Below are 17085 nucleotides of genomic sequence, written 5' to 3' on the forward strand. Positions count from 1 at the left end.
GGAGGTGACCACAGGGCGCGGCAGACCTCTCCTGAACTGCCTGCTGCTCCCCTCAGCAGTGTGCTTCACTGATTTGCTTGTTCTGCTCCCCACTCTGTGTCTGGGGAAGCCTCTCACTCTCCGCATCTCTGGCCTGTACCCCAGTTCTGTATGAATAAATAAATAAATCTTTAAAAAAACTTATTTATTTATGCAGCCAAACAGGATTTCAGGCCAGAGATGTGGAGGGTGAGAGGCTTCCCCAGAGACAGATTGGGGAGCAGAACAGGCCGGCTGACAAAGCACACTGCTGAGGGGAGTCGCGGGGAGACAGGAGAGGTCTGCGCGCCCTGGAGGTCACCCCCCGGGCCAGGGATGGAACTCGTGCTGAAGCAGCTGGCTTCCTAGTGCTGCACTTAACCGCCACCAGAAAGGGCCCGGAAAGAGTTTTAAGGCTACAGTAGCCAGCGGTCCCACTCCAGAAAGGGTCTGTAGCAACGAGAGTCAAAGACAAGCCTGTTTGTGTGAGATGCCACTGTCCCCTCGACAAGAGCCTGGAGCGGTGGCACATTGGGGAGCACTGGACCAGGACCCAGCTCACACTGGCCGCTGGAGGTGATCAGAGGTGGGCAGTCTGCCAGCAGCGGCCACCTCAGGGCTGTGCCGGACGCACCAGACACCAGGCCAGTCGGCGCCGGTCGCAACAGCACCAGGAGGTGGTACCAGAGCACCGGAAGCAGCAGGCAGCTCTCGGAGGTGGCCAGACACAGGTCAGCAGTGCTGGTCAGCACTGGCCCGTGGGTAGTGACGGTAGAGCCTGCAGCGTCACAGCTTGTTGAGCGCTGCTGGCAGAAGGCGAGGCGGGACATGGGAGACACGTCAGCCAGCGCTGCTCTGTGCTCAGCGTCAGAGGCAGGGCTGCGGGGGTGCCTGGGCAGGTGCAGCTTGAAGCAGGAGCTCGGGGGAGGTGTCAAGGCCGTGAAGCTCTGCAGAGGTCTCCGGGGTCTCAGAGTCCTGACGAGTCGGCGATGAGTCTGCCCACCCAGGGGCTGCACAGCGGCTCAGCCGCTCTAACTCGGTGAATCCCGTGGGCCGCCGCTGCGGCTTCTGTCCTCTCCCGCGGCCCTGCCTCTCAAGCCTGACGGACCTGTCGTGTGTGTGAGTGCTGCCAGTCAAGCACCAGTCAGATTGGTCCATTTTCAGTCTTGAGTGGCACCTGACCGGTCCATTTGCAATCCCCGCACCATAATCAAAAGTGAAACCCAGGCCCACCCTGGTGGCCCAGCAGGTCAGGACGCAGCACCGCAAGTGAGACTCAGCCACCTCAGTGCGAGTTCGATCCCCGCCCCGGAGGTGACCCACAGGGCGCAGCAGACCCCTCCTGTCTCCCCGCTGCTCCCCTCAGCGGTGCACTTCGTCAGTCCGCCTGTTCTGCTCCCCGCTGTCTCTGGTGAAGCTTCTCACCATCTCTGCACCTCTGGCCTGTACCCCAGTTCTGTGTAGACCCTACCTACACAGAAGTCCAGCGGGCCCGGCATGGTGGACTCAGGAGAGTGGAGGCTGGGACCAGCTTCCGCGGTGGGGGGTGGGGGGTTGATGTGCAGGGAGGGCCGCTGGTGGAGACACTGGTCCAAGCAGCTAGAGTTCAGGCTTCTGGTGAGCCCAGGGACGGGCCCACAGACCTTTCTGCCCGTGGCGTGGGGGGTCACGGCACTTCGGAGGGCTTCAGCGGGGCTAGGCACGCCTTGGCAGTCCGAAACAGGAGCTGGGAGGCTTGGAGGCTGCTGCCGGGCTGCCCTGGGGGCTGAAACAGTATAACCCAGGCTGTGGCCACTGGACGCTGGCGGGGGTGGGGGTGGACACAGGTTGTGTGTCGGCCCAGCTGCCAGGGCCTCGCCAGAGCCAGCCCTGCCCCCACAGTTTGCAAGGGGGCTGTGGAGACCTAAACATAAAGACAGATGTTTAGTTTCCCCTTTAACAACAATGCACATTGGTTCACTTTGTTTTTAAATTGATTTTATGCAGAAAGAAAACAAAAACACCACATCTTTGTCAGTTAATTTTCAACAAATCTTTGTGTTTGATGTGGGCCTTAGCATCCTGTTTTCATGACCTGATGTTTGCCATTCTTAAAATTTACCTTTTAAGAAGCTGGCTAGATGATATTTTAAACATTTCAAGTTCTGTTCTTCAAGGATCAAAGACCTGAGATGCTGGCTGCAAGCACATGTCAAATAAAACACGGGAGACTTTCATTGTCTCTAGCTATCTGCTGACGTTAAGATTATACACTTATTATACAGTCACTTTCTAACATTATTTTTGGAGAAAGAGACTTCTTAAGGTGCTATGTAAAAATTTCAGCCAGATAGAAGTCATAGGCATCGTCTTAGTCAAATATATGCATTATCATTTGTATATTCCTCCACTTATTTTCCCACATCTTTGCTTGCCGCCCTTAACTATTGGCTCATGAGGTTTGCAACTGAAGTGACACACGACTGAGAAGCACTCTGATGTCAGAACAGCTTGGTGTGAGGAGGCTGCTCCATGGGGAGTCAGGAGCACAGCCATCCTCGAAAGGGGAACATATATCACAGTGACTTTTATCTACTGATTTCTGTTAAAGATTTATTTATTTATGCAGACAGAACTGGGGTACAGGCCAGAGGTGCAGGGGCGGTGAGAGGATTCATCAGAGTCAGAGTGGGGAGCAGAACAGGCCGACTGACAAAGTGCACTGCTGAGGGGAGCAGCGGGTAGGTCAGGAGGGGTCTGCTGTGCCATGTGGTCACCTCCAGGCAGGGATCGAACTCGCGCTGAAGTGGCTTTAGCTTCTTAGTGTTGTATTCACCTGCTGTGCCACCAGGGAGGGCCTACTGATTTTTTTAATTGAAATTGAAAGAGACACCATACCTTCCTTACTGTTGTCGGCCTTCTGGAAACACTTCGGTGTATCCTGGAATTGCTGATTTTACCATTCAAGGAATGCGACCTCTTGACTCCTGAACGGCCCACGCTCTCCTCCTGGCCTGCTCCTATTGGTTTATTTTGAAGCTTTCATGTAAGGCTCATTTTCTCAGTCTCAGAGGAAAAAGTAAATGAGAAGAGGGAGTAGGATGTGAGGGAAGCCTTAACTTGAGTCATGAAAGAGAGGTACATGCCATCCAGACAGGGAGAAGCGATAGTAGAATTTTAAATTCCTCAAGGTTTATGAGACGATTCTGAAATAGAACTCTATTTAGTAAAATGTCGTATGTCATGGGAAAGAACCACGTACTCTGTCACTAAGACGTGTCAGCTGTCCCTGAAGTAGGGAATTCTGGGGGCTAGGAGTAGGAGGCAGGAGCCACAGACTTGTTTGAAAACTTCTACCTTGGCTTTCATGTCTGCCCAGTCTTCCTTTTCTTCTGTTCATAGCGCTTAATAAAACGAAAAGTGGTAAACTCCCCTTTGAAAATACTTTCAGTTCCTGCAGACATAAACTTCAGTGTCAAAAGTTCTGTCCCCTGAAATTTCTGCTTGTGTTTTAAATAAAGACATTAACAAGAACATACATGGCCTTTGGGGAAACCACTTTATATTGTGTTCAGAAACCGAGTCCCATTTTGTTTGGCTGTGTTTTAAAATTTATATATTTTTGAAATTGAAAGCATCCTTTGAAGTAGACTAGAAGCCACCTAAAAGTGCTTACACGCAGACCAAGTGCTTTGTAAAAATCAGTAATTAGGGGAGGACGGCTGGGAAATGGATGGCTTCTTTTGTTAGAGTGTAGTTTTACTGTGCTCTGAGTGGGGTGCAAGTTTTCTTAGGACTGTTAAGTTTTGCCAATAAAAGACAATGGTGTATTCGTTATTTTCCCTTGTGTCTCAAATATCTTATCTGCTGCAACAATAAAAATCTTCCAGTTCAGAAAATTTGAGAGGAGAAGGTGAAATTAAAACATAAATAAGTCTTTGAGGTATTTGCTCTTATGCTTTGGTATTGAACAAATGTTAGGGTTGGAACCTAGAATCTGAACCCAATGATAGAAAAGTTTAGTTCATCGACTATTTAAAATTTTAGTTTGTTTTTACAAAATATAGAGCAGTTCATTGTACCAGCTCTCTAGGTTTTTATCAAAAAAGATTATAGTATTATGAAGCCTTTGTTTATTTCAAAGGAGAAGTTATGGAGAATATGTTTTAATTTAATGTCATGGGAGATATTTTAAAAATACTACTGAAGCTTCAGTTTTAGAAAGAATTTTTAATGGAATTGTTTTTTATTGAATTATGCTATTAATATGCTTCTCTAAAACAGTCTTTTTGTGCGGTATTTATTCATTATTTAGTCTGTGCCATTTCCTAAGAAAACTGTTTATAAAGACAGTGCTTTGAAATATGCTTAAACTTTTACTTCTGCACTTTAATTCTATGCTTTGAACTCTCAGTATAAAGACCAATTCTTTGTAAATTTTCATTTGAACTCATGTAGACAGATTATCTGCTTGTTCTTCGTTTATAAAAGAAAAGAAAAGAAGTAGCTCAGTACCCATCATTGCTATCAGTTATATATGTCAAAAATATTTTCTGTAATTGTTCTTTGGAGAAGTGTGCAAATTCTCCGACCATTTGGTTTTAGATCAGGTTGTGTTTTGTTGTTGTTGAGTTATATGTGTTCTTTGTATATTTTGGATTTCAACCCTTTGCCAGAGATATGATATGCAAATATCTTCCTCCATTTGGTAGGATGCATTTTCTTTGATGCAAGTTTCATCTGCTGAACAGCAGATTTTTAGTGTGATAAAGCCCTTTTTGCTTACTTTGCCTTGCAATCTAGACCTCTAATACATCATTAGACCTGATGTCAAGGAGTGTATTGCCTATGTTTTCTTCTGTGTTTCCTATGGTTTCAGGTATTACATCCAAGTCTTTAATCCATTTTGAATTAATTTTTATGTATGGGAAGGAATCAAAAATTCATATCCAGGAATCACAGAGTTCTGTACAAAATAAGCCCAGAGACACACACCAAAATACATGGAATGGAATTGAGAGTCCAGAAATAAATCCACACTTATATGGACAATTAATCTAAAGCCAAGTTGCTGAGAATGTACCTTAGAGAAAGAAAAGTCTCTTCAAAAAATGTTGTTGGGGGCCCTCCTTGATGGCAAAGTGGATTAAAGTGCAGCACTGCAAGCTAGCTGCAACTGCTTCAGTGCTAGTTCGATCCCCAGCCCTGGAGGTGTTCTACATGGTGCAGCAGACCTCTCCTGTCTCACCTGCTGCTCCCCTCAGCAGTGTACTTCATTGATCTGCCTGTTCTGCTCCCCGCTCTGTCTCTGGTGAAGCCTCTCACTGCCCCTGCACCTCTGGCCTGTACCCCAGTTCTGTATGCATAAATAAATAAATCTTTTTAAAAAAATGTTGTGGAAGCTGGACAGCCACATAAAAAAGAATGAAACTAGACCAAGATTTAACCCTTTAAACAAACACCAACTCAAAGCGGATTGATGAGTGTAAAATATGAAGCCATAAATTATATAAACTATAAAATACAGCCCAAAACATTGGTGAAACACTCCATGACACTGGCTTCTGTGACATCTTTGGAAAGTCAGCTACGATGGTGAGGGAAGCAAGCACGAAAATAAACAAGTGCAAATGGAACTACAGCTCACTAAATGTTAGTGCACAGCAAAAGTCGCTGTTATAATAACAAGAGACACCATGCTGAGTGGAGAAAATGTTTGTGCATCACAGGTCCAGAGCTGTCTAAGATCTACATAGGATTGTGCAGCGTAAGTTAAGTAGAAGACACTTACAGAAACTTCTCCAAAGAAAACATATGACCAACAGGCACATAAAAAAAAAAAAAAAACTGTGCTCATCATCATTTATCATCAGAGGAATGCAAACCAAAACCACGATGGGAGACCTCCCTCCTGAGATTGGCTCGCTTCAGCTAGACCAGTAACAACAGGTGTTGGTGAGGGTGTGGAGCAAAGGGCATTCTTGTACGTTGCTAATGGATATGGTCTACTTCCTGTGGGAAGAAAGGTTTCTGGAAATATTAAAAATAGATCTAGCTTATAGCCAGCCAGTCCTGCTGCTAAGTATTTATCCTACAGATTCAAGAATACTGTTGGGAAGTGATATGTTCATTGTAGTGCTATTTCCAATTCCAAGTTAGCACAACAACCTTAGTGCCTAATGAAAATGGGTAGACTAAGAAGACTGCACACAAGCTCTCAAAAGGATGAAATTTGCCATGTATGATGACGTGGATGGAACTGGAGATTATGCTAAACAAAATAAGTCATAAGAGAAAGATAAAAACCAGGTAGTTTCACTCTTAGGTGAAATATAGAATAACTAAACAAAGAAATAGAAAACCCACAACAAGCAGACCCTAGAAAGAACCTAAAGCTCTGAGCAAAGACATATAAAGATTGGATGCTTGAAAGAAGGAACTATGGAAAATCAGCTTCACGGCTCAGAAGTACATCCATCTCTCATGTTCCGCCCCAAAAGTATGCCTAATTTGTTTCTGGGATTTTCTCTGACCTGTTCTGGATAATGATCCTCTGGTACACTGAGGAGCAAACCTGTGAACTGTACTTCAAGCAGAAAATCAGTTATTAGTGTCCCGGTGCCAGGCATTGTGCCAGGCACAGGGATACAGTTGTAAATGAAATACATCTCGCGTCTCTGAAGACTTCGCCCTCTGGTTGTGTGTGGTGTCAAATAAATGGAAAGAGAATCATCTGCTGTGATGCTTGCTGCTGAGGAGATTTTTAACCATCAGCTAAGTCGAGGGATGAGGAGCGGTCTTCTGGGGAAGAAGACAACCCAGTGAACATTTTCCCTTTTGAGTTCTTTGTTTGACAAATTCCAACAGAATAAACCTGTTTTGGAAAAACCTTTTATTTACTTTGTAACTCAGAACAAAAATTAAATTTTAGTTTGATTCAAAAGTTAGCAAATCAGAATCGTTTGACCTGGTTTGTCACCGGTGAATGACTTCAGGTAAAGTTCTGATGACACTTTAAAAAGTGTGTTAAAATTCATACCACCTCCCCCACAAATCCTACCCATTGAAAAATGTTTAAAGTTTCAGAAATAAACTTTAGATCTTTGTCCTGTGTTTTTCCCACTCACTCTACATATAAATATATGCAGGCCGTGCCTCTTTGCAGCTTAACATAAAACAGATGCTCTTAAAAATTTTAACTAGTATGTCTTTAAAATACATCGAGTGCGTTTCTTTTTTACTTTAAGCTGCAGTTTTATCAGACCTTTAGAGGACAAATGCCAGATCATGATAGTTGCACTAGTTTCCTCTAAGAGCTGTTTGCAGCAGAGGGAGTCTGAGAGGAGTGAGTGCTTCCTGCACTTTCATGCCAACCTCATCTAGAGAAGTTTGTCACTGCTGCTTTTTCCTTGGTAAAAACTTTCCAACAAGTCAGCATCCATTTGTGGTGCTGGTCACAAGTCTCAGTGGCCTCTAACTTCGTTTGTTTTTTTAAAGATTTATTTATTCACGCATACAGACTGGGCTACAGGCCAGCCGTATGGGGGCGGCGAGAGGCTTCACCAGAGACAGAGTGGGGAGCAGAACAGGCAGATATACGAGGTACACTGCTGAGGGGAGCAGCGGGGGCACAGGAGAGGCCCTGTGGGTCACTGCGGGGCTGGGATTGAACTGTCACTGAAGCGGCTGCGGCCATCTTGCAGTGCTGCGTCCTAACTTGTTGCGCCACCAGGGAGGGCCTGACTTCTACCTTCCTGATGGACTTTGCTCTGCTTTGTTCACTGTGCATCTCAGGCCAACTGCTCTCTAGTGCTTCAGTTACTCATTCTTGTTCTCATCTCATCGCCTCAATGTCTAATAGGCCATTTCAAATTTACATGTCTAACACCGCATCAGTGAACTCCCCCAACTCCCTGCAGCCAAGCCAGTTCTTTTCACAGTCTTTGGCGCCTTAAGAAGTGGCAACTAGAATCTTCTACTTGCTCAGACCCCAAACTAGAGCACTGGTCGAATTCTTCACGCCCCACACAGCATTCGGGATGTGTCGGCACCACCACCCTGTATTTCTCCCGCTCTGTTTCCAGCGTCCAGCCCAAGCCACCGCTCTTTCACGCGAGGGTCCTCTCTCCACCAGTCTGTCCTCTCCTTCCGCCCGTGCTCCACAAACAGCCGGAGGAGGCTCCAGCCTGGAAATCAGATTCCTTCTCTCTGCTCACAATCAGCCTAGTTACTCTTCTTTTCCTTCTCAGGGTTAAAATATCAGGCTGTCAGAAAAAAAAGAAAAATACTGATGGTTTCACTCGTAGCAGGAAAATAAAGGACCAAGGGAGAAAAAAAAAATAATAATGAACAGCCATATACCAGAGACATTTTACGGGGAGGAGCGGGGAATGGGATCAGAAATGGGGAGGGGGAGTGCACGGGACTATGGTGATGGCACACGGGTGATTGGGTGATGGGAAGCCCACGGGGATTGCAACTGAGATGGAAAAGGCACAAAATGATGTCAATTAAACAATTTATAATAATCAAAAGAATCTGCCTGTAAATGCCTACATGAGCTATACCTCTCAGATCTCCCATCTTATCCTTCTTCCATGTACTCTGCTTGGGCCATATCAGCCTCGGGCTGTTGCTCTGTACCCAAGAATTCCTGTCCCGGGCCCTTCACACTTGTCTTTCTCCATCATTCCTTCAAGTCTCTGTTGACTTGCCAGTTTCTCACAAGGGTTCCTATCTGCTCTTTCCTCCAGCCTTTGCATTTACCCATCTGTGACATTTTTTTTTTTATCATTGACTACCTCTTATCTGTCTACCTTACTAGAACTGAAGCTCTGTGAAGCCCTACAACAGCGGGAACTTCAGCTTATGCTTCACTGCTCTGCAAGAGACAGTGCTGTGTGACTCGGAGACAGGACTTAGATTTTTTGATTCTAAATTCACTGTCCTCTCCATGTTTCTATGTGTCAAAGGTTACATAGGTTTCCCATTCCTTGAGTGTGGTGATGTATAGTTTACTGCTTTTGCTCTGCCCCTATAAGGTACAGAGGGAAGCCCTCAGGGATTGCAACTGAGATGGGAAAGGCACTAAATGTACATTAGTGGTAGATACTGTGGCTTAACTGCATGCTTTCATGGGCACCTTATGGATTGTCATTCAGATGGGTCACAAACTCACTTGGGGTGAACTTCGCTCTGTAGGAATAAAAGACAGATTGCCATGACTCACTAGCTGCACAGTCGTACTTGGAAATTACAAGCCGTTTGCTTGAACGAAGAATTCAATATGGTCTATTTCTCATTAAATAGATTGGTATTCTAAATGTTGAATATTCCACATACCTGTGTAACTTGGGGAGAGAGAATTAGACTGAAAAATATAGGTCCTGTGTTGGTCAGTCTGAGACTTTTAAATGTTTTTGACAGGTTGCTGGTATGTCTGCACTTAACCCCCCAATATTCCTAAGGAAAGAGTGTCCAAGATAGCTCCATTTGCCAAAAAAAAAAAAAAAAAAAGGCAAAAAAGGCATCTTTACTTAGCTTGTATCTTTCCAAAGCAACTTCTACAAGGCTCCATTGATTTTGATTGTGTTATCTGGTCTATGAAGATTCTCAGATGAGTTTTGTAATCCTGACGGTCTCCTCTTGTTTTCACAGGTGATCTGCAATTCTTTCACTATCTGCAATGCAGAAATGCAGGAAGTCGGCGTTGGCCTCTACCCGAGGTAGGGTGACAGGCATTTCATTTTACTTCAAGAAACACATCTAACTCCCATCCAGCTCCCAGCCTTTTGGAGGTAGTTAGGAAAACTGTTACAGCAGCTAGCTCAAGAGCCAAACGTGAAGCCTAGTGCCAAACTACAAGAAAATGGATGATGTGAAGTTTAAGGGAAACAACTTTATAACTCCACATTGTCTGCTGTGGCCTTAGCAAAGAGGCAGACTTCACATTAATTCTTGTCCTCCAGAATTTCAGGGCAAGAAGTGAGGGATTGTAGGTGCCAGTAAATCATCGACTGAGGTTTGTTTATTCTCCTACCCTTCTTTGATCTTAATCCCCACTCTGGGATTGAAGCGCAGAAGTATTTTGCTAGATTCACCGCACTGTACCAGTAGTATCGATTTCGTTTTTGGGGTTAGCATGCCCGTAACTTCAGGCAGCAAGGAGCATTCAGGGGTTGGCCCTCTGGCGTGCTGTCTCTGCCGATCCTTTGCTGAGTCACCAGGATGTTCTGTCACAAGCATTCCAGAGGCACTTGTTGTTCATGCCTTTGGCATACCAATATAAATATGGCCTTTCTTGTATTAATTGCTTATCTGAGAATTCTGTTTCTTTTTTATTTCTCACAAATGTTATAAGCTACAAGACTATTGGTATTGGCCTGCAGGACGTAACATAATCTGAGTTCAGACCATGTGCTTCAAATTCAGTCACACTTACTAGCTGTATGTCCCTGGGCAAGTCATTTGATTTCCATGTATCAGTTTTTTAATCTATAAATGGGCCTCATGAGAGTATTGTAATAATTAAAGCCTCCCTGGTGGTTCAGGGATTAAAGTCTCAGTGACATCAAGCTGTCCCCAGCCACCACAGCACGAGTTCGATCCCCAGCCAGGGGGCGACCCACAGGGCACAGGAGACCTCCTGTCTCCCCGCTGCTCCCCTCAGCAGTGTATTACAGTCAATCTGCCCGTTCTGCTCCCCACTTTGTCTCTGATGAGTCCTCTCTCCCCCTGCACCTTTGGCCTGTAGCCCAGATCTTGTATGCATAAATAATTAAAAATAAATCTTTTAAGAAATTACTGTAGTAATTAAATTCAATAAATACGCTCTAGTGCTAAAAAAGTGTTTTCTGTGCAGTAAATGCTCAGAAATATTGTACTTATTATTAAATATGGCAGCAGTTCAAATCCCTTTCTCAAATGATAAAAGAAAAAGTGCTTCCAAAGCAAGAAAATGACTGGGTCTTGGCCAGGATACCGGGTCTAGTTAGCAAGAGCATCTCGGCGTTCTATTTGAGAGGAAGTACGCCTGATTGTTCTTCAGTGTCGCTCTGGATGTTTCCACAGAGGTGACACTTGAACAAAGAACTCAGCGAGTGAGATTCCGTGTGGGAAAGTGGGTGATGACTGCTGCCCCGTGCCAGCGATCATTTCTTGCCAGGCAGATTTGTTCCCATCTCCATGTTACCTGACTGGCTGGTAACTGCGCCAGCCACCTCCCCACCCCCAGCCCCACCCCCAGTAAGGCCCCAGGACATGTTTTTATTAACAAGCCATTCTGATTAACCTCTACCTTAGGGAACATTTATATGAAGTGAGCTGGCGACATATCACATTCCACCCATAGCCTTCACCCGCCCTCCTCCTCCCCAATTAAAGTGTCTTTTGTCCACTGTCCTCATTAAATTAAGATGGACACTTGACTCCATCTGCTGGGCCATCACGACAGTCTCCCTCTTCTTTTTCTCCCCTCCAGCATGTCTTTGCTCAATCACAGCTGTGACCCCAACTGTTCAGTTGTGTTCAATGGCCCCCACCTCCTACTGCGAGCCGTACGAGACATCGAGGCAGGAGACGAGGTAAGCAATCCGTCTCCACGAGAGACCTTCCCAGCGTGGCTTCTCCCTAAGACCAGTTGAGCCTTCTGTGCAGTTATAGATGGACTGGCCAGCTTCTTCATCACCATGTTTCTGGATGCCAACAGAGTGGACTGTGGACGTGATGGTTCAGGAGCCTCTCACCCCCCACAAGTGGTCACCCTTCCTGGGCAGCTTGTGCATGAGATGCCAGGGTCTCCTTGCTCCGGAGGCCGCTCATCACATTTTGAAGTTGACTCACTTTTCCCTTTGTGTTAAGAGACCAAGCAGATTCTCCTCCTGGTGCTTGTCAGTGAACCTTTACAAACTTGGCATCACTGGGTGATGATTGAAGCCAGGACGTGACAGGAATAGAGGACAGTGAAGTATGACCCCCAGCAGGCACCTGGTTTGAGTCCTCTAGTTTTGCAGCTGGCCAGGCCGACTCCCTGCGAGGGGGAACCTCGTTGGAAGTGCAGGGTCTCCCCAGCAGCTGCAGATGGTCGACCCCAGGGCAGAGTGCCCAAGTCTAGGCGGCGGCACGGTCACAGCTCATGCTGAATTCTGGGTGATGGACAGTTCTGCTTTTAGAACCCAGTTTCTTTCTACCTTCCAGTTTAATAAAGTGCATATTTGTGGCACAGAAAACAGAGTATCATAAGCTTTTATTGTGTTTTGCAGCAGGAGGACAATAAAACCTAAACTCAGAGATGCCGTGTATTATGTAGACAGGGATTTGGCCTTGATAAAACTCCCTCCAACATGATTTTCAACTGAATAAGCTGTCTCTTGCACAGTCATTTATCGAATTGCCAGTTTTTAGGACCAGTATACTAGCTATACTGGGATGTCTGTCAGTAATATGGAGAATTCAGCTATTTTTCCTAGGGCCTTGTGTGACTTCAAGCAGGTGAGAAGGATCACTAATCATTTTCAGCAGCATTACCTGGGGAGCTGAGGGATTACTGTGTCCTTGCTGTTGCTGCTACTACTTACTGCTCTGATGGTGTTTTACTAAAAAATAATAACAGCAATAATAAGGTACTTAAGCAAGTACGAAAACTATTAAACATGGTTAGAATTACTGGAAACGACAAAGAGCTTTCTTACATCGTTTTCTCGGTTTGACTGCCAATTCTTGGTTGGTTTTCATTTCATTGAAAAATCACCTTTTGGTGTTTATTTGGCTGTTCTCACAGTCTTCTTTTTCTACCTCTGGAGCAACACGTAAATGTTTCCTCTTACTTTGTGCAAAATAGTTCTGCTGAGCGAGATGATTCAGATATGTGTCTGATAGTATTTATCCAAGTAACTTCAAAGGGAGAATTGTCACATAAGTCCTGCTTATACCATCTTGTTCAGAAAATGAGAATTTCTCACCCCATTATCCATGCCATGGTGCGTGACACTTCTCTTCTCTGTTGTGTTCTGTCTCTAAGCATCGTTTCTGCCCTCTTATCAGGCCCTTTTACTTATCATCTCTTCTAGAAAGCTTTTCTGGTTTCCCGTAGTAAAGGAGCTTTCCCTCTATGATCTCCCTTAAAGTGTTGATTACTATTTTTTTCCATATTTATTCTGTTTCTTTTGGTGAATTCTCTAACTGAGCTCCATGAGGACAGACAAGTGTGGCTGACTTCTGTATCTCCTCTAAGTGCCAAGCACTTTACTTTTCAATAACTCTTCATTGACTTGACACTCTGTTAAATAACTGAGCTGAATGTAAAGATGGCAGGTTTCTCACTGGGTAAAAATTGTTCACTGTCTGGGGCTGTTTGCAGGGACTGTCCCTAGCCCTGCTGGGTTGCATCAGGAGCCACTCCAGGCACCTTAAATATGTCTTGCACATTTAAAACTGACTCCTTGGGGGGCAAAGAGGAACAACCATGAGAAGAGGTAGCAGTTCCTTGAGGAAAGTAATTCCTTTTTATTATGCAAATATTTGTTTTAGTTAAGCGGGCTAGGGAAATAAACTTTGATAATTTCATGGCATTGATTTTGCATGCTGGTTTCTTATTTATCAGGACAGTAAAAGCCCCAGTTTTAATATGTGCTCTTTGAGATGTAAGTTCCAGAGTGTCATCTGCCGTAGGAAAGACAGCATCGTCCCTGTAATACAGGAGATCCCAGTATGTACTTGAGTAAATGAGTGAGCGTTTCTATAGATAAAAACAATGGTGGAATAGAAACTCAGAACCAGTTAGAAACTACGTCTAGTCCTCATGTGTGTCCCCAAGTGCCAGAAAGTGGCATGAAAGCCTGTTTACTGCTAATAGAGGTGGGGACATTCAGACCTCAGATGAGGGAAGCTGGAAAATTCCACAAGGACAAAAGTTAGTGTGGAAGGGAAGCTGGTGATGGTTCATGGAGGATGTGGTGGGGAAATTATGGGGACTCAACAATGTAAGGGGAAAAAAGAATTAAAAAAGAATGACTGTGGAAAGTTCCTAATCTTTGTTTCTCTTTACATAAAGCAATCCTTTGGCTCATCTCCCTTCAAATCACCAACATTTATAGAAGTTCAGAGCAGGGTCACCACAGTAGTGGTAAAAGGTAGAGGTGGGAGAACAATTAAGGGAATCTTCCAGGGAAGGGACTCCTAGATCTTCAAGGGTCCATAGAGTTAAAGCTGACTGAAACCCAAGAAGACATTCCAGACAAAGACAGAGGCAGAGACAGAACAGTGAGTTCAAGGAAAAGAAGCAGTTCACGTGAATAGAACAAAGAATTCAGATGTGGCCAGCAGATGAGAGAATGTGCAGAGACCAGGCAGCAAACTCATGGGGACTTCAGTAAGGGATTTAGCTCATCTCAAGTTCCATGACAGTGTCTGGTGTGGAGGAAGCACCTAGTAAATATTTACGGAAGGGAGCGGCAGTGGGGTGTCCCTGAAGGGCTTAAGCAAAGATGAGCAGGTTTGGGAGAGGGAGGGTCAGGCTGGTGATCCAAGCAAGAGTTGACAATGGCGGCCCAATGTCAGGTGAAATTCCAGTGTTGGCTCATGATGGGTGATGTGAAGCATATACTTAGAAGCTAAAATAAATGGGATTGATGATTGACTGACTATCAGAATGACGAAGAGAAGAAACAAGAGAAATACCAAGGCTTGGTTCTAAAAAGAAGTGATATTTTTCTAAGAGTTTTTAAAATTCAGAATCAGGACTAGTTATAATTGTGTCACTGTGATTCCAGATGAAAATGAGATTTAATTTTAATATTGCTTTATTATCCAGTCAATTGTGTATAATGAAAACATGACCCTTAACTATCATAGAAAAGGGTTCCATTTTGCCCTGAAATTTTCAAGTAAGCAATATATTCAATATTCAGCAAATGTCTTTCATGTTATTACGCTAATGTTGCCAATGATTTGCTATATTCTCCATAAGAGCTCTGCGAAAATGACAAAACAATGGTCAGTGGCATTAATATTTTAATGTAATTTCATCCTGTGCCACTAAGGCATCCACTGTTCAATAGCAAAGTTTCGTGGAAAATTTCCCATTAAATGAGGCCTGCATTGAGTGAACAGATTTGCCATTAAAACTGGTGAGTTAATGAGTCTTTAATAAACTGTAAATTCTTGACTGATAAAGTCTAGCATGATTACCAGAGAGTCATCTGGCTGTTTCCGCCCCCCTCCCCCTCAAACATATGAATATGACTATTTTAGCTACTAAGACCTATAGCTTTGATACAGCGTACTTTACAAACCTCAAAGGCATGAAAAAGTCACAGAGGGAGAACGGGACAGCTTTCCCTGGGAGATGCCTATTTGGCCAAGCTTGCCAGAAGAGAAGTTCTGAGGAAGTTGAGAGTGGAGCGGAAGACCGTTGGCTAGCCATTGCTGAGGTGCGCTGTACATACCGGCGCAGGTACATGTCTACAGGGGTCTTGATGCACATAACTAAGGCAGCCTGTAGGGTGACACTAGAAGGGCAGACAGAATCAGCTGGGGAAACCTGTGTGCCTCTACCTATGGGGAATGAGAAACCATACAAAAATCTGGTAGGGTTTTTTTAGAGAAATGTCATGATCAGATATGAGTTTGAGGAAGATTTCTTGAAAGCTGTTTAGAAGGTGACGAGTAGACTGAAGGCAGCAGGGAGGCTACTTAGAAAACCGTGTGTAGTCCAGGTAATGGTTATAGCAGTTACGGGTTACTGAGGGAGACTGTAAGAGTCTATTTATTGGGGTAAATGAAACAAGTAGTCTCCTGTTGCCCATTCACCGCCTGGCACGAGCACTCAATAGTTTTGGCCCTTGTAATCACGTCTCGGTTTAGTCGAGCTTATTTCTCTGGTACCACAAGCCCTGAATTCGCGATCATCACCTGGGGCACGTTGTAATCCCCCAATAATTACTTCCTATTGATCTGTTCTAGTAGCTGGGGGTGTTGATGAAAAGCCAGTGGACTGAATTAAGAATTAGGGTCTTAGAGTTCAACCCAAGAGGGAGCACAGAGATCAGCTCATTTTATCAACTCTCTTTATATAAGGAAACTGGGGCTGAGATCTCGATCATACGAGGTGAATGTGTGACTGTCCAGATGCTCTAATAGGCTATTTCTAAGTGAGCTTCAAAATTGGCTGTTGAGAATTTGGAACATAATGTGCTCTGTCAACCCGAGTAACTTGCCTAATGTTGTGGCCCTTGCATCTCAGTGGCAGTCCTGGCTTCAGGTCACAAAACAAAAGAAAGGTCTAGGAAATGAAAGTGACTGTGGTCTCAGCTGAAGGAACCCAGTTGCCGCCAGACTGAGCTCGAGTACTCCAGTTTGAGTCTCTCCGACAGCCCCTGGGAGCGTGGTGCTGGAATCTAGAGATGGGAGTGCAAACTCAGATGTGTCTCTGCTGCCTTTCACTGTCTCACACTGCCTGCTGGGTGTGAATAATGTCGCTGTCTACATTTCTTAGGGCAACACTTTGGCTTTTAATGGAGTGGTGTGTATAGTCTGCCGGGCAGATGGGACTGTGGCGGGTCACCTGGTGTTGGCCAGGCTGCATTGGACACCTCTGGCTGTCCAGACAAGGCCTCTGTACCACTGATGGCCTTAGTGAGATCTCACATATGAGCCTGCATTTTATGTCAAAAAGGCTGGTCTTCTCTGCTACTGTGCTTTCAAACAAGTAAGGTCAAGCTTTGTAGATGTGATATGCTCTTTTGAGACTAAGAAACAGCACATCCATGTGCTTTTGCTGCAAGTTTTCGTCATCTTCTTCAGGGGATAATCCTGCCTTCCTCCTTGTCTGCCACTTCCCGTTCTTTACCCTCTGCACATAGCTCCGTAGTTTCTTTCTACATGTAAAAGCAAATAAAGAAATCATTTACACAGGAAGTTACAATTGGATATATGCTACAGAAAAGTAAAAATCTAGAGAAGAGAGAGAAACTTTGGAGTGCTGAGGTAGGGGGGAACCTATTTTAAATAGGGAGATTAAGTAAATGACGGTGAGAATGTGAGATTTGGTTGAAACACAGAGTTGAGAGAGGTCAAGTTGGGCAGGGGGAA

The 17085-nt window shown here is 44.7% G+C and overlaps 1 protein-coding gene across 1 annotated transcript in view; it reads left to right on the forward strand.

The window, feature by feature from the left end:
* The window catches only part of SMYD3 (SET and MYND domain containing 3), a 395478-nt gene that overhangs the window by 278384 nt on the left and 100009 nt on the right, over positions 1-17085 (forward strand). Inside the window, exons 5-6 of the mRNA XM_004691039.1 lie at positions 9655-9722; positions 11477-11579. Of these exons, the coding sequence (XP_004691096.1) occupies positions 9655-9722; positions 11477-11579 (171 nt within the window). The remainder of the gene's footprint in view (positions 1-9654; positions 9723-11476; positions 11580-17085) is intronic.

This window comes from Condylura cristata, unplaced genomic scaffold (genome assembly GCF_000260355.1).
Source record: "Condylura cristata isolate star-nosed mole 26May11 unplaced genomic scaffold, ConCri1.0 scaffold00029, whole genome shotgun sequence".
Lineage (NCBI taxonomy): Eukaryota > Metazoa > Chordata > Mammalia > Eulipotyphla > Talpidae > Condylura > Condylura cristata.